This window comes from Caloenas nicobarica, chromosome 3 (genome assembly GCF_036013445.1).
Source record: "Caloenas nicobarica isolate bCalNic1 chromosome 3, bCalNic1.hap1, whole genome shotgun sequence".
NCBI classification, from domain to species: domain Eukaryota; kingdom Metazoa; phylum Chordata; class Aves; order Columbiformes; family Columbidae; genus Caloenas; species Caloenas nicobarica.
In genome coordinates, this window is record NC_088247.1 from 110,258,083 (window position 1) to 110,284,503 (window position 26,421).

General features: G+C 43.4%; 1 protein-coding gene across 3 annotated transcripts; it reads right to left on the reverse strand.

Annotated features, from left to right (window-relative positions):
- Nucleotides 1-193: 193 nt before the first annotated feature.
- ENTPD6 (ectonucleoside triphosphate diphosphohydrolase 6) lies at nt 194-16,257 on the reverse strand. 3 transcript variants are annotated; one of them, XM_065631850.1, is made up of 15 exons: nt 16,207-16,257; nt 15,632-15,739; nt 13,757-14,097; nt 12,380-12,456; nt 11,421-11,564; nt 10,225-10,300; nt 8,612-8,647; nt 7,353-7,441; nt 5,912-5,991; nt 4,952-5,016; nt 4,498-4,599; nt 3,890-4,030; nt 2,930-2,986; nt 1,835-1,947; nt 194-1,579 (listed from the first exon to the last, which is right to left on the reverse strand). In XM_065631850.1, exons 3-15 carry the CDS (start codon nt 14,013-14,015, stop codon nt 1,490-1,492), a joined length of 1,329 nt encoding a protein of 442 aa, XP_065487922.1. In that variant the 5' UTR covers nt 14,016-14,097; nt 15,632-15,739; nt 16,207-16,257; the 3' UTR covers nt 194-1,489. The 3 variants fall into 3 exon arrangements, with proteins under 3 accessions (XP_065487922.1, XP_065487921.1, XP_065487924.1); XM_065631849.1 differs by lacking the exon at nt 15,632-15,739 and having other exon boundaries at nt 16,207-16,243; XM_065631852.1 differs by lacking the exons at nt 15,632-15,739; nt 16,207-16,257 and adding an exon at nt 15,834-15,995.
- Nucleotides 16,258-26,421: the final 10,164 nt, after the last annotated feature.

The following is a 26,421-nucleotide window of genomic DNA, read 5'->3' on the forward strand; positions in this document are numbered from 1 at the left end:
GTTTAGTTGAGGTTCTTAGGGACATGGTTTAGTGCTAGAGTTAGGTTGCTTTATGGTTGGTCTCAATGATCCTGAGGGTCTCTTCCAACCGAATGATTCTATGAATCACTTTTTTCTCAGCACACCACACCCACCCTGTGGGCTCTGTCACTAAAAGCCACACAACCACCACATTTTCATTTTAAATTGGGGTTTTATTGTCAGTACAGTGGGGTTCAAGTGTCCTCTGTACACTCACCTGCAGATCCAGCAGCCCTGCAGCACAGCACACCCCATACCACATCTCACTACCCCCAGGAAAGCACAAGGCTGTGACCATAAGCCCATGAGTTGGGACAGGCAGTGCTGGCTCTCCAAGGGCCTGGGCTCTTTTGTAGCCCCAAAAGCCCACTCGAGTCTGCTCTAAACATCCATACACGTACAACACAGTTCCACAGTTAGATTACAAATACCACATGTCCTCTCCAGCTCCCGCTGCTTCCAAGATCACTTCCAGCCCTACTGGTGGAGTAGTGCATCGCAGCCACCCTGCCACAGCTCAGTGCAACCACAATACATTCATTTATCAAAGTGAGATGCATCTACAGGAAGCAGCACTCAAAACACCATATAAATGCATTCATCTCAGGTCTTGCATCAACCTTGCCAAGGCACAAACGTCTGTGGGGTCCAATAAGCCATGCTCAGGGTTTATTTTTGTGGCTGTGTCTTGTCCATCAGTCTTGCCCCAAGTGATTCTAGAACTGTCAAATCCATCTTTAGCCCCATACCCAACTCCCAGACCTTGTAAATCTGGTATCGTCTTCTACCACACATCTCCAACAGGCAGGGAACCAACATTAGGCTGTAGCCTTTAACCCTACAGGGCACGTAGGCTCTAATTCATGCCTCTAAGTTCATATCAAGTTTCTAGACTGCTCTAGAGCTTTTCTAATTCAGCAACTAAAAAGCAGAGCTGAGACTTACATTGCCTGTCAGCAGCAAAATATGTGTAAATGCACTGTCTTTGCACACACGCGCACAACTTCACCTTCAAACATAGAAGTAGTAAAATAAAAATAATCACTGGAAACTGCTTACAAGCAGGAAAAAGCACCCTGTAATCAGGATGGCAAAGAGTTCCTTCTGGAGTGACCCTTTCCTACAGCAACTTTGGCACAGTACAACCACATAGTACAGGCATAATCCAAAATGGCATTTTTTTCTCATAGAGATCATAGATGTCCTGCAGAGTCTTGGTTTTCCTTTAACAATGATCAAGTTTTACATCAAGCTGACTGCAGATGCTGTTGAATGAAGGCTTATCCTTTAGATACTACACTCTGCGCTGTAAACAAGAGCTAGTGATGGAGAGGACTTGGCAGGGGGTGGAAGGAAAGGGGCCTAGTTTATGACGACCTCCCAGAATCCAAAAGCAGGCCCTTCAATAGATTCTCCTGTGTTGGGCTTCCAAAAAACCGAGATTCCCAAAAGTTGCGTTTGAGGAGCTTTAGTACTGCAGTCTATTGAGTGAGTCGATGTAATGAAAAGTGGCTCCCAATGCCCAGCTCGTTTCAACATTGTCAATTTTCCGGGCAAGCTGGAAAAAAAAAAACCCAACCAACCAAAAAAAGTTAAACCACAATTTTCTGGGAGGAGAAGCATGTAAGGTGAATACAGTGCTGAAGGTTATCACAACTGGTCATCACCACCATGGGGAGAGTGTTCCTCTATCCCCTATCACAGAGCATGTGTTGTAGCAAGACGGCAAATTCAGGACTGAGCTCCTGGCATGACAACTGCTGCTTCAGCACCCTCCTGCCCACCCTCCCCAGCAATCCCTTTTGGGCATCACCTTAAAGACCTGGCTCTTCGGGAAGCCCAGTTCTTGCAGGAGGAAGGTGATGTATGTTAGGTCCATGCAGAGAAAAGGGCTGCTCCCGGGGCTGATTTCCATGGTCTTACATACTAAGGAGAAAGAAAACAGTGTCCGAATGTGAACTGTGGGCCCAGCTTTGAAAAACCTCACATGAATCCATAAAACACCTCTTGTCAGTCGAGTTGGGCAGTGACAGAACCTGTTACAATGGGGCTGAAATGACATGCACATGTTAGCAGAAGGACAAAAGCTTTGGCACACTGGAAGGATGATCAAGGCATCATGTCTTGCCTCTAAGACAGCTGGGTTTCTTGTACCTCTCTGGGAAAGGATGAAAAGGGCCTCCAACTCCCCTTTTATCTACTTCAAGCCTTTAAAAATATGAGCAGCTTTGGGTGTGTTATGTTTGTCAAGCATAAGCACTCAACAGATTTTGACAAAACCAAAGGAAAAAAAAAAGACAAAAGAAAAAGACAAAACCAAAATAAACCCCACTTATTTTCTCAGGATGAATTACGCAAACGGTAGTCCAGAAATCAGAACTGCAACAATTGTTCAGTCATTCATAAAGTTTACCAAAGGTCAAAGCCTGAGTTTGTGGTATTAAGTAAAGAATGTTTACATTTGTCAGTCTGTGTAGGCAGTTCTCACTGCAGCTGATGAAGCAAAAAGCTATGAACCAGTTTTCCCCCTCTTCTGATTAACAGTTAAGCATATGAACAAATCTTAAGACAAAAAGAAAAACCAGGTTATGCTAACAGGATGAGAACCCCCACATCTATTTTTAAAGCATGATTTCAGGACAACTGTTAACTGACAAGTTTATTAGTAGTTCTTGAGAGAGTTTTTAAATGTGTTATGTGTCTTATGTAGGCTGCAAAAGCAAGAATTAATATAAAAATAGTTCAGATTTTCAGAAATAAGCAGAAATGTTGGTAAGATGCTACAGAGAGAGGTGCTGAGTATTTACTTTAAATAACAAAATCAGGCTTCTTAGCATGTCACACATTTGCCACCCAGGTATGAATTTACACATAATTACTAGTGCGTGTTTGACTGTATTTCACTCACCATATTTAGCTGCAATTTCGAAGTCACCGACAGTTAAGCTTCCTCCTTTTTCTTTATCTAAAAGAAAAAAACCCCATGTTTTTTTATGGTTTTTGTATAAGAGCAATTGTAGATTCAAGTCATAAAAGTTGTTTGGAAATCAAACCTTGAGCCACTGAAATAAATTATAAAACTCACACTCTCTTTAAAGATAAAAGCACCTTTAAAAGATTCTTTATACAGACTGAAAAGCCTCATTTTATGAAGAACTTCTAGCCTTGTTTCCTAAAGAAACATAGTTTACAGACTCTCTCACCTTGTCCCCATGTCTGTGATGCCCTGCCCTGTGATGCCTGAACACAGTTAACAAACACCTTTAACAAGATCTGACAAGGCAGTGGTGCTCTGCAACATAATAAATTTGAAATTATTTGTAAAACAAAGCGGCTGAGGAGGGGGGTATGTTTGTCCAAACTATCTTGAGATCTCATCATCTGCTTTCAACCACTGAACATGATAGCCTTGGGTACACCAGCATACCACTGGAAAAGAGATGGGATGCATTCTGCATACATGTGGAATTACCTGAAAATCTTCATTCCACCTAAAAAGGTCAGCAAAGCAAAACACACAGGCCAAGATCACTTTACTGCTTTAACACCCAATAAATTTGTTTATCATTATGAGGGCTTTTTTTCTATTTTGGATTGTAAAGTTAATCAGGCAACAATGATCTCCGAAATGCAGACGGTTTGTTTAAAAACCATTACCAGAAATTGCAGGTCCTATTTCACAGCTCCAGTCCCTTCTTTATAGAAATCAAATAGCATTCAATATACAGTCAAGACCAACACTGCACAGCAGTGTAACAAAAGACTAAGTTCCATGACAGCTTAGCAAAGCATCGTGATGTGCGTGTTACCATAACTTCCATAACTTGTCATTTAAAATGAAATGAAATGAAAAAAGGAGCAAACCTACCTATGAGACCAACCTCTGCTGCACGGTCATAGTAGTAGGAGAAAGTATAAAAATTCAAGTCCTTCACCTCCTCAGCTTTATGCACTTTTTTGTAGAGCACCTTTGCAACTTCGTTGGAACAAGACTCATACAGAGGCTCACCTAAAAGAAGGCAAATAAACCCAGCATATTATAGACAGAGAGTGAAATATACATATCATTTATTAGGGATCTGTCAGGAAACAGGCTCCCTTTTGCACAACAGCACTTTGTAAGCTCCTCACAGAGAACTGAAATCTGCATCTTTTTCCAGTGGCAACACTTAACCATCCTCAGGTTGGGCCTAAGTATGCAGAGATGGACAACATCATTTGAGGCAGAACTTTTTTAAAGACCTGTTCAGGGATTGCTCAGCTCCACCTGCTTTACTACTGGCAGCTTTACTGGCTGGACAGACACGCCATAGTACACGAGGAAAGGGCTGCAGAATCTCTTTTAACAGCACATTGAGAGGAGACAGACAGAACAGTAAACACAGAATCTAGTGTCTTTGCAAGAGGCTGAGAGTATATCATTTACTCTGCTAATAGCATCCTGGCCTAGATAGGAAGAGTGATTAATCACTATACCTGCCTTCTGTCCTTTAATTTTGTACATTATCTCAGCATGTTGCCACTCCGATTCGAAGCCAGGTGGTAAACAAGGGCTGATCAATTCCTCCCCTTCTCCTACTGCAGAAATGAAACAAAGCCACATTAGGGAAAAACATAAGAAGTTAATTTCAGATCCCTCACCCCCAGCCCTGCTCCATACAGTACTACAACCTCAGCAAGGCACCTCCAAGCCCCGTCATAGCTTAGATGTCCTATCCTGCCCCAGTGCTGAAAAGAATCCAGGTCTCCTGGGATCTAGCAGTGTCACCTCCTGCATTTGTCTCAAATGCACCCAGCCCTGGTGACAGGAGTCCACATACCAGTCAGAACTTCAAGCCCAGTGGGAAGGGGACAGACAACTCCTCCTTCCACAACAGGATTTACGTACCCTCTGCTCAGAGACAACCCTTGAGGAGTGCCCAAAACTTACAGGGTTTTCCCTCAACTCCTCCTAAAATGGCGAGCCTTGCTGACATCAGCCCGAGTCCCAGGTAACTGCAAAGGGATAAAAGCCTCTGTGAACAAACATCCTTCCCCTGTTACTCTACTGATAACTCAGCTGGTACATGCCAGTCTCCTCTACATAGTCCCAGCAAAATGGCTCGAGTTAGCAGCTAACTCAGATAAGGTGAACAGTGTGACAACCCACTCTCCTATTACCCTTACACAGAAGGATAACCTCTCTTTGAAAAAGCACAGGCAATAGCTGTCAAGTGTCAAGGCAATAGCTGGCTCTTCAAGAACTGGGAACTGTTCCTCTAACGTTTCTCCTACTCTCCTCAAAGGCAGCACAGCCTCTAACACACAGAATTGACTCTTTTTGAGCCCAAACACACCCCACAGCAAGCACAGGTGTGGGAAGAAGCTGCTTCCCTCTGCCCAAAACACTGGGAGCAGTGAGAAAGAAGGAATGCCAGAGACAAAGTGGTATGAACTGACTACAACCCCCATCCTCCTGCAACACTTGGTGGTGAGGAGGTACAAGAGCTGGGAGTAAAGTTGAGCCTGGGAAGAAGGGAGAAGTGGGAGGAAGATGTTTTTGATTTTGTTCTTATTTCTCATTATCCTACTGTTTAATTGGCAATAAAATCAATTAACTTCTCTAAGTCAAGTCTGGTTTGCCCGTGACAGTCATTGGTAAATGACTTCCCTGTTCTGATCTCGACCCACAAGCTTTTCGTTCTATTTTCTTTCCCCTGTCCTGTTGATGAAAGGGGAGGGATAGAGCTGCTTGGTGAGCACCTGACAGGCAGCCAAAGTTTATCCACAACAGCAAATGCTTCTTCCCAGTACTTATTTACAAGGACCCCACTTTAGCAAAACACCTAGATATCACTGATTTCATAGAAAGCTTCTATCTGTACAGTGTGCTCTTCTTCCCACAACTAACCTGTACGAATACAGCTTGTAGGTGTTGTTAAACATCTGAAATGAAGTTGTATGGCCAGCTGGCGATGTCTGGAGAGTTGCCTGGAGGGAGAAAAAGATGTCACTGCAAGGTTTCTGCCAGCAAGAGGAAACATCAACAACACAATCTTCCAAAACATTACCAAAAACGTTAAACAATCCTAGCGTGGTTCAGAGAGAAATGATGAACTTGCAAGTATTTTGACGTGACTGCTGATACACAACACAACCATAAAACCTTGATCTAAAATACTATCTTCACATGACAGAGTCTAAACTGGTTACATTTCTATTTGTATCCACACCAAACTGGTGTATGAAAAGAAAGAATTATTTTAATTAAAAAGGAGTTCTTATTCCAGCTCTTAACTGCTTTTGTCAAGAGGGTACAGAACTGCCTCTTCACATGATCCCTACTAGGGAAAACTGCACACAAAATAATATGAAAGCCAGGCAAGCATTGACTTCCTACTCAAGTGAATTCAGCTGTGAACTTCCACAAGTCATCTCTGTGCTTACCAAGGAACGGAGTGAGGACCAGCCAGTGCTCTGAAGAAATGAAAAGGTAATTATCTAAAGCACTTTGCATCCCCAAGTGCACCAGTATGGCTAGTGTGTCTGTGGGGAGAAAAGCTCAGGCCACCATGCTAGTCATGCTGCTTGCATCTTAACACCATCTCTAAACCCAGAATTTCCACATCCTGGACTCTTCACATCCCCTGTCATTCTGCTGTAAGAGCACAATGTCTTGATTAGCTCAGTCTGGGACACCAGATACAGCATCCCAACCCTCTGCTTTTGCACAGCTTTACTATGAACAGTATCTTTGCTCAGGCTAGAGCCTGACAACTCCACATCCACAGGGCTTCCAGCTCATGGAACAGCTGTAAAAACACCACAACATGAAGCTGAAATGATAACTTCAGCACGTATTTTTTACTGCATAATAACAGTTGCTCCTTAGAAAGCATTCATTTGCATCTGAGTGATCTCAGCAAAACCAGAAACAAGGATTGATAAGGCATCTTACTGTGTTCTTACAAGCCAATATAGGCCAAATGTTGGACCTGAATTCATTAACAGCATTGCCTTTGAGTTCTTTGTTATAAGCAGCACAAACAGAGAGTCAAGGATTAAGACCCTCAGGTGAACACTGCGTTTTCCCCAAGATAAAGTAGACTTGGCAGATTCACCACATGTACCACCGATCCATGAGGTAGAGTAAGAGGACTGACAAAGAGTTGTAAATGCCTCCATGATGGATGATAACAAGGCAGATGTGACCAAGTGACCAGGGTTTTTGTGTCAGAAGTGTGGCATCATGTCACAACAACAAACTCTTGGTCTGTCTCCAAGGGAAGCAGATCTGAGCAGTTAGTGATTTCTGCAGGAGCATTTCCCAACAGTGTGCATGTTCACATTACCTCAGTGCGTGGAAGGAAGGTGATCTGTGTTGATCCACCACCCAAATCCAGCATCCCTACACTTCTCTTCTGCGGATCATCTAGGCTACCTGGAATGTGTGACAGAACAGAGAAAGCCATGGTGGGCACTGTGAGAAACTGGCTAGGAACAAAACCAGAAGTATACTGGTAATCTTTCATTACTTCACCTGTCAGCTTCCAGCCAGAACTAAATTATATCCTCATCTACTGGGCACTTATTCTGGCTTTATCAGGGTGCCCTGAAAATCTTCAAGTGACAGAGTTTCTCTTATTTCTCTGGTGGCTATTCATGACCTAATTACAGCAGCTCTAGTTACTGGATTCCTAAACATTTTTCAGTGGATGCAAGGACCCCTTTGCAAATTCTACCCTGGTAACCACTTCATAACACAGAGGAATGTGGTTTTCTTGGCCTCCTTTCCCTGATCCCTTAGTGATATTTTGCAGATTCCTTTCCTATGGCCAAGAGGATGACAGACTGAAAAGAACTGACCTCAGAGACTCAGCTCTCTTGGAATTCTTCCTGCTGACAGCCTCTTCTTATTTAAATCCCGTTCTTCTCAGTTAGATCCTTCAAATATGCCTTCCTGACAAGACTAGTTTGTGCCAAGTACCTCAGTATCCCTCATAATAGCTGATGTTAGAAGATCTCTGACCTTTCTGATATTTCCTGTGAGCATAAAAAGCTTTAGAGCACTTATCATATTGCTTCACATGCTGTGTGCACTGAATAAAGCACTCAGGAAGGGAGACTGCTCTACTAATTGTCAGAGAGGGCTTCAACTCACTTTTTTCTTTACTCTTCAGCTACCCTTTTCTAACTCAGTGGCGTAAATACTTGTGGTATTTCTGTTATAAATCTGTAAGGAAGTAGCACAGCACTTTCTTTCATTCTGTGCAGCTGCCAAGCAGATCTAGAACATCACCATTAAAAATTTAGCCAGAATTAGTGGCAGACTCTAAAAAGGAATAAAATACTCTAGTACCCTACAGGGAAATGAAAGAAAGGCTACGTTAAACCTCTAGGAAAAGGGATTAAACTCCTCATTCTGTGAAGTAAATGGCCGAAATCCTAATGACTTAAAAAGGCTAGGCCAAAAACAACTGTTGACTTATTCCCAGAGCCTTCTTTCTGCCGCTCCACCCCAATGAATGAGCAAATGCCATGCAAGGGCAGAAAACAGCATGAATTTCACAGCATCAGTGACATCTTTATGCATATGCTCATGTACACATACCTGTTAAAAAATTTATTGTGATCCAAGCTGAAATACCTAATAAGTGAAATATATAGAAAATGCACTGTTAGATCATACCATTTCATTTTATCACACAACAGTAATAAATAAGGTGAGATGAATTACAAGGTCTTCCTGCTCTAGCTGGAGGCATTTTTAAGTTTTCTCATACAATTTAACTGCACCATTGAAACAAAATCATCAGCAAACCAGAGCTTGTCATCCAACAACAGAGAGACACCAGATACCACCTGCCACAAGCTCCCTTGTCCCCCTTTCAGAAATGGAAGACTTCTAATACAAAGTCTCCAAAGCATATTTAGCTGAGAGCTAAGCAAGAACCTTCAAGAAAGGTGAATAGGACTGGCTCTGCTGAGCTCCCCTGACCCACCCTGCCCCAAAGCCAGTGTTACCACAACTTTCAATGGCTTAGATTAGATACCTTGAACAAAGAGAATGACATTCTATACCAGAGCTTATGTGATATTTGGAAAAGAAGCCCCACATATGAAGTGCCCGGAGAACTCTGTATTTCACAGGTCAAAAACTTAGGTGAGAAGTCACAAAGGCTTTAGTGCTTAGCTAAAAGACAAGGAAATGACTGACACTCACATTGTTCATTTCCTAGGAAAACATACACTGGTAGGCTTTTATTTGATGTCAGGCACTTGGCTTTGCTTTTGAATACTAAGAATTCTAATCTTTTTAGTGTTCCAATTTTTCCTATTTTCCTCTAAGGATTTTTGTGAGCTGTACTGTTCCTGTCCTCTTGTTTTATAAACATTTGCTCCATAAATTAGATAAACTAGTGGGCCTTATGTTAACCAATTTAAATATTTATCCATGTGGTTAAAACTCAAGGCATTCTAGGGAACACAGTCTAGTTCAACCCTTGGCTGAACCAAGGGTGTCACTGCTATTAATGATTGTAAAAGAAAACAAAAAGAATTACAATGTCTTTCTTTCATTAAGCAGTAAAAAAGAAACTCATAAACAGCTCCAAGTAGCTCCAACTATTTTAAAGTTTAGTTTCTAAGCAGTTCTAAAACACATTTCAGCACTCAGTTACTTGTAATAGAATGCAGACATGTTTCTTCAAATTATTTTCAATCAAGACTGATTCTGGGTTCTGTCCTCAGTATTTCTTATGAGAATCAACTTACTTCAGCATGTATTTTCTTGTCTATGTAACATTTTTTCCAAATTGAATTCACAATCACACTCATTAGATCAGTTATAATTAACATCATGACCAACTACTTCCAGAAAGCTCTGACAAGCGCTGCCAAGAGCAGGGTGTGCAAACCCAGTTGTTGTAGACCATCTCAACAAGCAGATACTCAGAAACCTTTCCAGAAGTGCTGACTGCACAGTGGCTTCCTGGTGATCCCATGGGAACTGCCTGGCACTCAGAGATTTGAAAACCAGGACAGACTTCAGGACCTCAAATTGGAAAACATAGCACAAGATCTCTTTGGCAGGCACTGCCTGAGGCAGTGTAAAAACTGTGTCCAACCCGCTGCTTGGGAGTTCCTGCTACAGTGAGTGGGGACTTCTCACAATGCAGCAGCAATCTCCAGGATTGAAGAAAGGGTCTCCACAAGTTAGCCTACCTTCATCAGTTCCGTTCATTACCGACACGCAGTTGTCCCTCACGAAGAAGGGGGAGGCCTGAAAAATCTCCTTCACCTGTAGTTCAAATAAAAGCTACACTCAGAGAAATCTTTTTTCCAGCTGGAAAGCAGGGGTTTTTTAAATTCCAGTTTTACACAACTGCTTTTCTTCTTTGGACCAGATCCTGACTGCTGCTCACCCTGTGCTCTGCTATGAAAGGTCAGCCACTTACGCACTGGCTCTGCAGTTTGGTGCAGAGACAGGGATGGATGTGTGGGTTTTCAAGCATGAAGGTTGTTCAGAAATGCCATTAACAAGGGATGGACATGGGTAGAGAAGGGAGCCCAGTTCACTTTGCTGTAACTGGTCACCCACAGGTTATTATATATGCAGAGCATAGGCAGGAGATGGACACCCTGGCTGTCAGGAATGCCCCAGGGAATGGTATTTTTAACAGGAGCATGTTGGCTATTAGAGGTCCTCCAGACTACATCCTACATGTGGTGGCAAAGCCCTACGTTTCCGGGGTCCTCTAAAGTAACAACTGCAGCAATTCCAGCTGAAATTCAGTGTGGAGATGGGCCAGCTTGCAGGCAGTAGAGAACAAAACAGACATCGGTTTCAACCACACCACATTTCTTCCTTCCAATTATTGTGTAGAAAAGAGTACATTTAGTGCACACTCAATAAACTTTTCCCGCAGCCGTAAGGTCTGGAACATATTGTTTATTTTTATATTTTTAAAAAATATTAAACATATTTTACATGCCTATAAATACAATTTACATTATTTCCAACCAATATAAAGGAGTCATCTTGCAGCAGCAGGCTGATAACATGACCAATCAAACAGTACAGTGCTTTTCTCAAAACAGCAGCATCTTAGTCAAAACCACCAGCAAACACATCCAGTAAGAACGAACCTGTGATGACCATCAGGAGTATCTCATTACACTTGTTACATTATATGTCATCTCCAGGCTTATTTGGAGCTGTCATAATTCGTCTGTGCTTGTACTCATGCAATTTCTTCCCTAAACCCCATTTGAGATCAGGTGGCTCTGTACTGCTTTCAGGGTTAAATTATAGGAATGGCTCGTGTACGTGAAGATAAGAGAGTATGTACCTTATACAGAAAGCACCAGATTTTGCTATAAAATTTCTGGAAAGCAAATGGAAAGACAAGAGATAGTACCTTATCTAGCAACTTCTGAGCCTTCTCTCCTGGCAGCAACCGTAGGCCAGCTGTGGCTTTCAGGACCAGAGGGGTAAACTTCCACAGCTCCATTGGAACGTCCTTCTTCGCCACCTCCAGGAGCTCTTTTATTCCCTGGCCACTCTGTGAGCAGAGAAAGAATAATTTTTTGCATCTTAGAAACTCTTTAGATTTGCCTTTCTTGGAGGGACAAAAGTGTGATCAGAGGTATGATTCACTATAAATGTGGAACAGAGACAAGTGAATATCACAGGGGGTCAGAAGGTGGAGAACTCGCTATCTCAAATAGCATGACACCTGGTAGATATAATGGGGATTATCCAGCAACAGGTCAAAAATGAACAGGAAGAGTCACTTTTTCGGTGACATAGAACTCTCTGCCACTGAGTGTTTTGGCTACAAAAGGTTGAAAAAGCAGTATGACGACAAATCCTTGCCGGGGGGAAAAAAACGAAAAAAAGGCCTTTGGAGCCAGTAAGACACTATGAGCTGTGTGTAAGTCTGGCTCAGGAAGTGCCTAAATCCCTGTGAGCCAGAAGGTAAGGAAGGTGGGAGAGAAGTAATTTAGTACTTAGCCTGTTTTTTAGACTATTTCCTTTCCTTTAGACTATTCCAATTCTGGTCACTTTTGGAGAAGGCTCTTCTCCAATCCAGCAGAGCTCTTTTGTCATTTTATTAAATGCATCAAAAATCTTAAGGCAGAGATAGGAAAAACATCCACTGTGCTTAATTAACATCACTGAGCAGGACTAGATGCATTCTGTTCCTCACTCCTCTGCATGCTGATCAACTTTACTGTGGGCTTGTATCATTTGGAAACACTTCCCTGAACTGAGACGGTTCAGCATCCTGTACCATAGCAAGATGTGATTTGCAGGGCACATCAAGAACAGGAGGTTTTGGCACATGTACTTTCACAGCAACAGAAACAAAATTACCTTTTCAACATCATCAGCGTATGCAGATAGACCTGGCTTCAGTGCTTTAAACGTCTCATGCGTTAATTTGGGAGTCTCTGTTCAAAAGCAGTATTCCAAAATAAGTAATGGCACAAACCATTTTGCATACACAAAAAGAAAATTACATCATTACGTGCTAATGGAAGTCAACTGAAGCCTCTGTTTAATGAACTATCAACAGCCACCTGAACTTTAAATACAGCCCTTGCTATGGAATTAGCTCCCAAGGAAGCTATTTTTAAAAGTCATGACTGTTTTTCAGGTGCTTGTGTCCACTACGCACATATTTTTCATGCACATCAGACAATCACCATGTCACCTGCCATGTGCAGCTTCCCAATCTGCACCAGTAACAAAGACCTCATGTTTCAGTGTGCTCTGTTCTGGCTAAACTTGACTCCAGCAAAACACAGTGGAAGCTTTACCACCATTTTCAATGGCAGCAGCAGGAACCAGACCTAAGTATTTTGGACAGTCATGATATAGACAACTACATAAACCTGCAGGCAAGACAAGAACTTGATATCCTCCTGTACCCAACTGTACTCCATAGTGTTACCTGCAATATATTCTGAAATTTTGTTTAAAGAGAAGCAGGGAAAGAAGAGGAAAAGATTTGGGAATACACTGAAAGAAGAATGAAGGAAATCCATGGATTTTTGTTTAGCACCTTTGGTGGCTAAGCCTCAGACTAGCTCATTCTGCAACTTAAGGTGCTCCCCCATAGGCCAATCGCACCATACACCACACACTGCTAATCCTCAAAGCACCCACATGGGTTCTTTCATCTTTAAGAGTTTCAGAAATAGTAGCTGGCAACACCTAAACAAATGAAGCTTACAACTGCAAAGGAAAACTGGAGCTTTTACATCCACTTCTGTCTTTCTTCTCAGCAATACTTTTTGTCAAGATGCAATACACAACAATTTAAATCAAACAGTGGAGTTCTGCAGTTTAAATCAAATACTGAAGCCAAAGATGCACTAAGACAATGGAGAGAGAAGCAGCTCACTGCCAGATCTGGAGACAGCCAGCAACCTCACTGTGAAAATTTGGGGGGAATAAGGCAGTTTGAACTTGTAGCAAGCAGTGTGATGAAAAACTGCTTTTCTTCAAGGCATCATTCTAAAGGTACAGCTGCTATTTAGTTCACATTCTGACATTACAGTATTTTCTCCTTGTTGAATGTTTTCCTAATTTCATCCAAACCCACATGCTTGAATCATAATATACTTCCTGATGTCTCTCTAGAAAGCTGAAGCATGTTTGTTCAAGTAATCCCTAGAAAAGAATCATCAATAATCTGCTCCATGTGTTAAGGAAGAAATAATCTATTGTGCAATGAGAAAGCCATACCTTTTGGCTGCTGTGTAAATTTAAAAATATGGATGCGAGTTCCTGTGCTTCCTGCATCAAACATAATTCCATAAAAGACCGAGAGATCTGTGGTAAGTGTCTGATGGTTCGGTTTGTCTCCCCTGCTTTCAGCAGCTCCTTCTGTTGCTCCCATGACTGGTTTGGAATCCAAGTGACATTTTATGTATGCAACATAAAGACCTATGCATGCCAAAATCCCAAAAGCAAAGAACCGCTTTGATATCTTCATGGCTTCCATTTATTAGATGCTTTGTTTCTTCCCTTTATCAAATGTTTTCTTTCTTGTCTTTCACACAGAACAGGTGGTTCCCATATTACTCCTATATTCAACAGAAAAGGTATGTTTTATTTTCTAAACTTGCTGAAAGCATCTAAGAATATGATGGTTATTCGATAAGGGACTTACAGGAGTAAACCTGACTTGAACATTAGTTAAATACTTAACTGTTAGTTGGTTTAGATCTGTGATAAGAAAGTTTGGCACAACAGGCAAGGTAAGCAGTAAGTCACTACAGCAACCAGTCTGGTAAAAAAAAAACCTTAGACACAAGGAGCCACACACCACTGCTGGCAAGTAAAAGAATTTATGCCTGCAGCTCCTTCAGCATCTGGAATAAGACAGCTACTGTCGTAAGTGTTCATATGTATCTCAGCTAACCCAGGGGAACTTGCAATCTAATGCCTACATTTATTCAGATATAAAAGTGTAGAATCCTGCATTCAAAAAGCTGGGATTCACTTGCAAATCCCTTGTAAAATCGGATCTATCAGCAAAATCCCTCTATTCTACATTGCTTGGCCTAACCATCAAATACCTCCATGGCTGCAGAATGTCTACCAGACCTGACGCTACTGAAGGAACATATCCATCTTCCTTCAGCATGTCATTGAGATCTACAGCTAATCTGAAGGCATGAAGCTGCATAAATCATCTTTTCCCCATTGCTACTGAGGTCTAAGATGGAACAGAGCAAGCTAAATACAAGTTAAATACAAGCTAAATACAAGTTCAGAGAAGCTAAATACAGTAACTGAGGTGGAAAGGGACCTCAAGAGGTCTCTCATCCAACCTCTTGCTCAAGGTATGGGCAGCTATAGGGACCCGCCATGTTGCTCAGGGCTATATCCAACTGCATCTTGAAAACCTCCAAGGATGGAGATCCCACAACCTCTCTGAGCAACTTGAATCACTTGCAGCTAGCTTTGTTAGTTCCTGAATGGTGAAGGAGGTCCCAGAAGACTAGACAAGGACAATTTAAACCCAGTGTTTAAAAGACAAGAAGGAAGATCGAGGGAATTAAGAGTGCCGCCCCCACCCCAGCTCCAATAGCAGGAAAGAAACCACAGCAAAGCACAACACAAGAAAGCTACCAGTGCCCACATGACATCATCCAGATGATTAAAAAGCAGTCATGGTGATTTATAGGGAGCAAATTACATTGTACCTTTCTTTCTTTGATAGTGTAATAAAGAAGAGAAAGCAAACCAACTGACGAAATTGACTTAAACAAGGTTTTGACACATATGTAATCTGTTGATGATACAAGTTCAGAGAGGTCCACAGAGGGCATGAGGGGGAGGAATTTAAATTCAAGGCAATTACAGTGTATTGTCCAAAACGGGTAGGACAAAATTTTATAAAAATGGAGGAAAGCAAAACCACAGGCACAAATACACATGAAGAATAGCTCAGCATAGGGATAAAGGAATCACAGGCCATCACGAAACAGAAATCAGGGAGGTGGCATTGAAAAACAAAGAAACAAACAAAAACCAAAACACACAAACAAAAAAAACACCCAACATTCTGGCTTCTATCACCATGCACAGAAGTGTAGGTGGCAATTACTGCACCTATCCAAGGCGATTACTGCGCTCTTCCGTGTGCCAGAAAGGCCTGAGCTGCAGCGACACGAGAGCTAAAACACATCATGGTAGCAAAGCAGCAGGAAGCGGGTGATCCTGTGAGGGGACAAAAGTCTCCACCTCAGAAAAGGGGAGGCTGGAAGGGTAAGGTGGACAGAAGAGCAGCAGCCTGACAGCACGACCCTCCTACCCTCATTTTCCTGCGGAGAGCCGAGATTAACTCCTCCTGCCTATGTCAGGGGACGCTGAGATTTGCTGCAAGGGGAAAGCTGCAAGCGCGGGCAGGATAGAGACCCCTCGGGAGCCGGGTGTCGGGACGGAGCCCGCCGGGCCTCCGCGGCCCCGGCGCGGCCTCTCAGCGCGAGTGGCCCGGCCCGGCCCGCCCTAGCCCAGCCCAGCCCAGCCCAGCCCAGCTCAGCTCAGCCCAGCCCAGCCCAGCCCAGCCCAGCCCATAGGGCGCCCGCCCGCCGCCGCGCCCCTTCACACACGTATCTCCGTGCCCAGGCCTCCGCACCCACTGGAACCCAGCGCAGCTCCCGGCCCACCCCGCCGCCCTCACTCACGCTGCCGCCTCCCCCGCCATGGCGGTACCACCGTCCCGCCCGCTGCGCAGGCGCGGTGCGACCGGGGTGTGGGGGCTGCGCCCCGGCCCTGGCACTCTCCGCGGAGGGCCGTGTTGGCCGTGGGGGCTCTTGTGAGGGACGTTTAGCGAAGGAATGTTGTTTTTACAAAACTGAGGACCTGGCGCCTGCCCCCAGCGTGGGGGAAGGACTGAGAGACATCAGACTATGAATCCTTAGTGTAAAACGAAGTCTCTTCGAGCTAATCCCGGAATGCAAACTGATTACTGTATTTAAAAAGCTAAGCTGGGGAAAGAGTAACCAAAGAGCCAGGAATCCATATTTTAAATAAATCAATAAGGGGAGGGGGCTGTTAGAATTAGATGAATGAGATCGGTAAACTGAGGCAGGTGTCGGGTAGTCTGTAAACCCTGCAGTACCCAACCAGTGGGGAACAGGGGAGGGAATTTGTGGCCGGGATTTGGGGGGATATAACCAGGGGCTTTTTGCCCTATTCCGTGTGCCTACCTTTAGGTAGAACACCCGGTCTTGCAAAATTGTTAATAATATATGCTTTGCTGAGAGATCCTGCCTGGGCCTATTATATTGGCAAGGTAATTGTTTCCTACACTCTTTCGTGAGGAGAAGCCGGTGTTGCCCTGTGCTGGACACGGCCAGTTCTGCAACAGCCCTCCCATGAGGCCCAGTGGAGCTCCTCATTGATGGTGTCCCAGGGAAAATGTGCTTTAAAAAGGGCAAAATGCCACAAAACCAGAGTGGTGTGAGGAAGAGGTGTGAAAGAAACAGTCCCCAAGGTGGGAGAAGGAAGGAGGTGGAGGTGCGGGGCAGAGGGTGGCTGTGAAACAGACCAGTGTCTGGGCAAGTGGAGGGAGAGGTCCCTGTAATCCTTGGATGGGGTCACCCAAGAGATGGCAGCAGGAAGACTGGCCCCTGTGAAATCCAGCCCTGGCAAGAGCTCCTCAGCTTCACGTTTGGTCCAGCTCTGGGTTGTAGCATGGAGGGTGTTGGTCTCTTCTCCCAAGTAACAAGCGATAGGACAAGAGGAAATGGCCCCAAGTTGTGCCAGGGGAGGTTTAGATTGGATATTAGGGAACATTTCTTCCTGAAAAGGGTTGTCAGGCATTGGAACAGGCTGCTCAGGGAAGTGGTGGAGTCACTATCCCTGGAGATGTTTAAAAGGTGTTTAGACGAGGTTCTTAGGGACATGGTTTAGTGCTAGAGTTAGGTTGCTTTATGGTTGGACTCAATGATCCTGAGGGTCTCTTCCAAATGAAATGGTTCTATGATATGGATGGAAACTTTATGAAGACGTAACAAGGTGGATTGACGATGGCAGAGCGGTGGATGTGGTCTACCTTGACTTCAGTAAAGCATTTGACACCGTCTCCCACAGCATGCTCACGGCTAAACTGAAGAAGTGTGGACTGGATGATCGGGTAGTGAGGTGGACTGCAAACTGGCTGAAGGAGAGAAGCCAGAGAGTCGTGGTCAATGGGGCAGAGTCTGGTTGGAGGCCTGTATCTAGTGGAGTCCCTCAAGGGTCAGTTCTGGGACCAATACTATTCAATATATTCATCAACGACTTGGATGAGGGAATTGAGTGTACTATCAGCAAGTTTGCTGATGACACCAAGCTGGGAGGAGTGGCTGACACGCCAGAGGGCTGTGCTGCCATCCAGCGAGATCTGGACAGGCTAGAGAGTTGGGCGGGGAAAAATTTAATGAAATATAACAAGGGAAAGTGCAGAGTCTTACATCTGGGCAGGAACAACCCCAGGTTCCAGTGTAGGTTGGGGAATGACCTATTAGAGAGCAGTGTAGGGGAAAGGGACCTGTGGGTCCTGGTGGACAGCAGGATGACCATGAGCCAGCACTGTGCCCTTGTGGCCAAGAAGGCCAATGGCATCCTGGGGTGGATTAGAAGCGGGGTGGTTTACTAGTAGGTTAGGAGAGGTTCTCCTTCCCCTCTACTCTGCCCTGGTGAGACCTCATCTGGAATATTGTGTCCAGTTCTGGGCCCCTCAGTTCAAAAAGGATAGGGAACTGCTGGAGAGAGTCCAGTGCAGGGCCACAAAGATGATGAAGGGAGTGGAGCATCTCCCTTATGAGGAAAGGCTGAGCGAGCTGGGTCTCTTTAGCTTGGAGAAGAGGAGACTGAGGGGTGACCTCATTAATGTTTATAAATATATAAAGGGTGGGTGTCACGAGGATGGAGCCAGGCTCTTCTCGGTGACGACCAACAGTAAGACAAGGGGTAATGGGTTCAAGCTGGAACACAAGAGGTTCCACTTAAATTTGAGAAGAAACTTCTTCTCAGTGAGGGTGACGGAACACTGGAACAGGCTGCCCAGGGAGGTTGTGGATTCTCCTTCTCTAGAGACATTCAAAACCCGCCTGGACGCCTTCCTGTGTAACCTCATCTGGGTGTTCCTGCTCTGGCAGGGGGATTGGACTAGATGATCTTTTGAGGTCCCTTCCAATCCCTAACATTCTGTGATTCTGTGATGCTGTGAAACTGATGTTTGGAAATCAGATGCAGAGCGGAGGTCTAAGGCACAATGCCGCTGACTGTATCCGAGACGCTCACGTCCTCCCAGCTGTCGCACCTACAGCTCCACACAGGTACGGGCATCTGTGCTGTCAGACCTTGCTGTAGGAATGAGCGCAGAGTCTACCAGGGTGTTACTAATTCCAGTAGATGACTCTCTCATAGTAGCGTTTGCAAAGTAAATTAGTTTGTTACTTTTTTTCCCAGTCCTGTGGGTAGCAGGCACTAAGGAATTTCAATTGATGGTTACTGTTCAAATCAAACTCCCTTACCCAGGTAAATGAAATTGATATTTCCAACTGTTTTTCTGACTCATTTTAGTGTTGTTTAATTATATTTAAAAGGAATTGTGCTATTAATGGGAGAATCCTGCAAAGGAATATTAAGGCACAAAGACTTGAAATCTTTAAGATTTGTGGCTCCCCCATGATGTGATTGTAACAGAATCTGTATTTAGTTTCTAGCTCTCCTAGTTTACAGGCGAAACCCTGACACCTAGTGTGGTTTCTCCACAGAAACCTGTCTGAGTCTGCAGGCAGTTTGAAAACAAACAGCTGAGAGCTCTCTGTTAATTCGTGTCAGTGCTAATCCCAAAATTGCTACTGGAGCAGTCCTGTCGGTCAGAGCATCTCAGGAGCTGTAAACCTGTCAAGTAGATGATAGACAGGAGCACCTCAGCAAAGATGCAGCCTGACTGCTGGGTAAATACCCTTTATCCCTGGGACTGCGGGGAAGATGACACTTGCAGCTGGGCCTAGGTGGCTGGTTTTGGTGAGTCTGCAGCATTGCATCACCTTATTCTGACCTGAAATATGAGATGCTGACAGATTAAAGAATGTCAGCTTTTATGGTTATTGCTACACCAGCACAGCGACACCTAGTGGCAGTGTGAAGGTAAATTCAATGCAAATAAGGGGGTTTTCAGTTAGCTTTGGTCTGAGTGATCCCCTTCTGGTAAAGCAACAAAAAATAGGGATAGGGAGTAAAGATGCTAAAAGTTTTGGGTCAGGGAGATACCCAGGCCTAGAGGTGTCTTTTAAAGTAAAGGACCAAGTAGCCCCATCTTGAATCCTATGGTTGTCACTGAGATTTTGCACTGCTATGAGAATTTCCACCTATAAGCATGTTCCCTGAAACCCAGAACAAGACTTCAGTCGCTTAGGTTTGGAAATACCTCTTGTCTGAGCTCGTTAAAATGGGGAGCCTGCTACATGAAAAGCCTATTCTTTCAAGTTGCAAGAAAACAGGAATACTTCTGGAGAGTTACTCTGGTTCAAGGACTACTTACACTTTTTTCTTCAAGACAAAAGATTTATGTGATATCAATATTGTTTTCCTTAGCAATATAATGGTTTTCAATCCTAAATGAAGATTGCTGAAAAATGCAATTAAAGAGCTAGCAAAACAAGGTGTTATTTCCCTTTTTCACTGGGGAATACAGAAAAGAAGACTGCAGGAAGTGAGGTCCTTGTGAAAAAGCAGGCCAGGCCAGCAGAGAGCAGTATTTTATTAGGAACACCATTTCCCCAGGCACAGGGCAAAATAGTACACTATTTATTTCTCATAGTTGAAATGTCTTGCATATATGTTCATAAACAGTGCTGCTGTTAGGAGTAGAGATCCCAAAGAATGGGAATGTAATGCTGTGGGGTTTTTTTCCTCCTGTGAAAAGCATCATTTATGTGCATGGGGAACATTTCTCAATCTGTTCTTGGAAAGCCCCTCGCCTCATCTGGGGCCCTGGGAGCGAGTGTAGATGGTTTAAAAGGTTTTGCATTTGTTCCCAAGACTTTCTTACAGACAGTACTGTGGTCATTCCTAGGATTAACTTAGGCCACATAGTCTGAGTTTTGTAACAAATTTTCATGTATAGTGTCTATGTATTAAATATATTACTTATATGTACGTGTTAAATTCATAGTTTGGTGCATTATATATAGGTCTCATACCTGAGCTAGAATGCAGGTTATCTCTGTCACTCCAGTGTTATACGAACGATTGTGTTGGATGTCTGGACGATAATTGATAAACAGTGATCAAAGACAAATTGTACGAATATGAGAAACTATATAATTAAAAGGCTGTTTCACCAGTTCAGTAGCAAGATTATATTATAGACATAAATAGAAGGTCAGGTTTTTTGGCATAGCATACTCATGAACTGCACATGATTGGTATATTGTTTTGTGCAAGCCAGGTAGTAACATATGCCAAATTACACAAAACGCTCCATCTCCTCACATCCTCAGAGAGGCACACAGGAGTTCAGCTAACTGACACGTGGCCAGTGATAAAGTTTGGGCCGCTTTATGTCGACCTGGATGCATATGTGGGGTTTTGAACATCTGCCCAGTTAATTAAGGCTCCCTGTGCAGAACATGTTTCCCTTGGTGCTGCCACCCCCTGCCCTGCCTAGGTACTGGTCTACCAGGCAGCAGCAGAGGTTTAGGAAGTTCAAAGTGAAGAGTCTGTTCCCAGCTTGTGGCTTGTGCTGGTGCCACTAAAGCTGGTGTAGCAGCCCACAGGTGCTCAGGCATCAGCCTTCCAACTGCTGTTGCTTTGCATCTCAGTTCCTAGCTGTGTCCTGGCTCCCAGATGCTCCCCAAATGCTTAGCTAATAATGCTGTTAATACTATTGCACATTTAAGGTACAAAAGAGTACCTCGGTTAACTTCCTGAAATATTTCATTTGAAGATTTTGGAGTTCCTCTGCTAACAGCAGTCCAGAAAGCCAGAAGTTCTGCCCCCACAACAGGCCGAATTGGGATTGCCCGAAGAAGAAAAATATTCTGGAAATAGTAAGGGAAGATAACAACTACTAAACCTAAGGCTCAAATTCTCATCCAAGATCCATTTTCTCCCTTCGTCTCAAAGAACAAATCATACTAGTGCTGACCTTCAATAGAAAAATTGAACAGTGAACATTAAGATTGTCTCCCTATGGATCAGAGTCCCACAACCCCTTTATCTCCCTGCTGCAAACCACACACCTGTAATGTTTGCTGTGATATTCTGTTCCCACATCCTCTCCATATCACTGAGCAGGATAGGCAGCTCTGCAGTCCCATCACTTACCTGAAACCTCATATGGCACCTGCTGCTCTCTGATGCCCTCCACTGTGGTTCCCAGTCGTCTGTTCCCAACATTACTAGCAAGACAGGACTTGGCACATACTGTGGCTTCTCCAGAGCTGGTCCCTGGTCAGAGTGCCATGGTCAAACATACTAGATAAATGCTGAGTTGCCATTTCCTTTCCTACAGAGAAAGCATAAATAAGATATTTCTCCATCTCCTCTGGATACCCATCAGTTTTTGACAAACTCGTAGAAATTAAACATCTCTGGAACATTTACATTTCTGGCAGTTGTGGCTGAAACTAGTAACTGGTTGAAAAATTTTGGAGGGGCAGCAGGTGGGCAAAACAATGACATAAGCCTCCTATTCCAAGGAAATCATGATCAAAACACGCCTTTGCCAAATTCACATGTAAGCCCGCCACTGACTGGTTTGCTTGTCTAGCTCTGTCTTTGCTTTTCTTGTGATGCTTCAGTGGTTTCTGTGATCTGAAGTAATATGTCTTTTTGTCTTCTGGGCTTTTTTTTCTTGAGCTGAAGGTATTGTGTGACGATAAGTTAAAACTCTAAAGCACTCTAGATTTGGGCCATGTAAGTATATTTTGCACTTGCTTTATAGTAGGGTGTAATAGGTGATCTTAGTGGCTTTGCATTGGATTTGTCTAGAATAAATGCCAGATGGGCTCCACCACATTCTGTGATCGCATCACAGAGTGTCTCCCAGGGGCTGTCACTGATGTTTTCGTTAGTGGTTGTGGCTGTAGTACCACAAAATAGAAAAGCCAACAGGTCTCTGCTGTTCGTCACTGCTCTTCTGAAGCCATGTGTAGCAATGAGCTATAACTTGGAAAATGCTGCCTCAATGTGGCCTTTTTGGTGCCCTACAGGCTGAAATTCTTCACAAATTTATCATGACCTACATAACTGACCTATATTATGTGTCTGTTTGTTAAATAGGTTGCACTAATTGGAAACGTGAATGGGGATGGCGTAGTAGTTATTTATTTATATGGAGGTGTGTGCCCATTGTCTGCAGTGATGTATGGGAGGATCATTTCCAGATTTTCCCCCTCAGTCCCCTCCATATTTGACCTGTGCTTTGGATTATTGCAGTAAAACATGAATTGATTCTCCTTTCAGAAGAAAAAAAAAGGCTTTTAGGCAAGACAATATGTCTGTCCATGTTCATGTCTGTACGTTTAAGCATTAGAGAGAAAATACAGCAACATTTTCAAGACTGTGACTTGTAGGCCAGTGAGTAGGACCTGAATGTGCTTTGCACTTTAATCACTCTGTTGAGACACATTTCTAGGCTGGGAAACAACATTACTACACCATGCTGATATTAGAACATTTTATAATGAATGGGTTTCTTTCTCCTTGCACTTGTGTCTCACTTGCAGACTGTAGGAACTGTTCAAAATCTAGGATGATGTTGAAATGTGGTGAGCAGTAATACCTTCAAGTTTAATGGAATTGCACCTGCTCCCAGCAAGTTTGATTTTTGCTTGTAATGCTTTAGACCATGGGTGTCAAACTCATTTTCACCGGGGGCCACATCAGCCTTGCGGTTGCCTTCGAAGGGCCAAATGTAATTTTAGGGCTGTGTAAATATAGGAGTAGTTTAGACCGAGGTCCAAAGCCCGACTGATTGGCCTCTAGGGGCAGAATTGGATCACAGCTTTAAAACAGATGTCTGCTGCTACGAACTCTAGCAGTTGTATTAACAACGCCATCAGGTGTTTTACACTGCTGTGTCCTCATTCATACAGAGTGTAATCTAATTAAGGAGAAGTCCACACATTTTTTTTCATGTCTGCTATCACTGCATTTTTAACTTCTCCAAATTAATTAGAAATGCATCCATCTGTGGGCTGTCACATAGCACTGTGTTGAATATTATCTGTAATTCCTTCAAGAAGCTTGTTCTCAAGAAAAAATGTATGGGGAGGATGAGTAAAGCAAAAACACATTCCAACCATTTTTAACTATTCATGATTTCAGGACTTGCTCTCTGTGTCTCATGTTAGGAATGGGTTTCCAGGCAGTCAAAAACTGTATATTATTCATTAGCTCAACTGTTTGTCAAGTGGCACAGGTTTTTCTAGCTGAATAGGCAGCCTGTGCCTTGACCAGGCTTTTGTTAATAAAGGTTTTTATGATCTTGTCATAATCTTGGAGTCAATTGTAAATAATCTGAGTGAGAAGAAAGTCCTTTCTCACCTTATCATTCTACTTCCACCGCAGAAAATTGATCCCAATCTCTTCTATAGAGCTTTTGAGAGCTAATGTTGTATGGCATTAAGGTTCAAAAAAACAGCTGCTAGTAAAAGTGCTCTGGTTTAATAAATAAATAAATAATTTTGGGGGCATTATATTTGACATCTAGAATAATTTCATTTCAAATTGACCTCTTGAGGTTCCCATGCACAAACGAGAGCCAAAGTTGAAGTTTGATCAGGTTGCTCAAAGCCTTGTCCAGTTGAGCTTTCAGTATCTCCAAGGATGGAGACTCTTTGGGCCCTGTCCCAAGACTGAGCCACAGATAAGATGAAATTTGTTTCCTGATATCTAACAGGAACTTGTCATGTTCTAGCTTGTGCCCATCAGTTCTTGTGCTGTCACTGAGGATCTCTAGGAAGAACACAGCTCTGTCTTCCTTAGGTAGCTGCAGATAGCAATAAGCTCTCTCCCATTGCCTTCCCTTTGAACAAACAAGTGCTGAATGGAGGGGTAGGATCCCTCTCCTCCCCTTTGCTAACAGGGCACGGTTGTCCCCCTTGGCTGCAAGGGCATCCTGCTGATCCTGGTCACCTTGATCCCTCCTTGACCCCCAGGGGCTTTTCCCCTCAGTCTGTCCCCTTGCATGGGGATTTCTTTCTGTCCTGGGGGAGGACTTGGTGTGTGCCTTTGCTGGACCTTGAGAGGCCCTGAGATAGTATCAACCTCTGAAAAATGTCCTTAGTAATCAGCTGCCCGCTAGACTGCTGACCATAGACAGTAGTTGTGGGGTTTGTGCGATGATTTGCGTTTTCAAGTGATTACTTGTTTTCACACTGTTTAGTTTCATGACAAATTTTCTTTGTGTGCCTTACAATATTTTAATGACTATTGCCTAAAGCATGTTAGAAGCAATTTAAAATTAGGAAGAACAGAAAACTGAAAGTGTCTGTCTTTAATATTGATAATATTCTATTACTCAATATGTGTAGAAATGGAAATATGGAAATGAAGCTGCCTGCCAACTACGCTCTATGTTTGTAACCCAAGGTATCCAATCTAAAAATTAAATCTGACCTGAAGAGTTACTAGCACGTTTCTTCATTGTACAAAAATGTGACTGGGTCATATTAAAGAGCAAAAACTACCTCTAGAGGCCCATTTCAATGTGACAGCCTCTAGTTCCTATCAAATGAATGTATCTTCTAGTGCTCCAGTAATAAATTCACTGTTGGTTATAAAGCACTTGTATGCCAGAGTGAATGCAGAAGTGCCTGGATGAATAGTTGTGATCAGCCCAGAGAAGCAAACTTAGGAAATCTCTGCTTTTCAACCTGAGGCACTTTAAGAAGACTTTTTTTTCCAAAACCAACCTCCCTGCTCTTTGAGGACTGGGCCTTTTGGACCACCCACCTTGGGCATCCAGAAATTCAGACACCAAAAATTATTAATTGCTTTTGAATATAGAGTGTCTTCTCTTGTGCCACATTTTTTCTCAGTAAATGGGGTCACCTACCTGTCTTCTAACATAATTTATAAAAATAAGTCTCCTCTTGCAAAATGTAATCTTAGTCTCTCTGATGAGCTCAGTTACTTTGACATCATGACGCAGAAAAATTACACTGTAAGTGAGAGTTTCAGAAGTGACTTTTGACTTTAGGTACCTGTGTGTTGGTTTGAGCCACTCTCATGCTCAACATGAAACCGAAACTGTGCATTTGTTGGAGAATATGCAACTGAAACAATTGCTATGTTTTTGTAGAAAGTATAACTGTGGCTGGCTGGAAAGGTGATGTATTAATGAGTTAAAATAATTTGGTAGGGTTGTTCTGTGAATATGTTATAGAAAACCTTTATTTTGGTTCAACTAACGAACTGAAGAGGTCATCAGTTGCAGAATAGTACTTGGAATATCCTAAAGAGACCTATTTCTAAAATTTTCTGAGTATAGTCCTTGGTGCATAGTTTGGCTGTGGTCTTCAGGCAATTGTTACCTTGTGTTTCGGTGCAGTAAGTGCTTGTGAGTAAGACCATGCAGGTGTCCTGTGTGCCACCATGGAACCTGGGCTGAGCAGGGCTGCTCAGCCCCAGGGAGATGCTGAGAGCTTGCTTACAGCAAAGTCTGCGGGAAACAGAGAAGGCTCAGCATATTCACACTTTGAAATTAAGGGCAGGCATTGGAGAGAGTGGGGTGGGAAACAAGGTAACAGCCTTTATCCTTGCCAGTGTGGGCTTGAGGGCTGGGAATGGCAGGACGATGTGCCAGGGGAAGTTTAGGTTGAACATTAGTAAAAGATTCTTCAGCCAGAGTGTGGTGGAGCAGTGGAACAGGCTCCCAAGGGAGGTGTCACAGC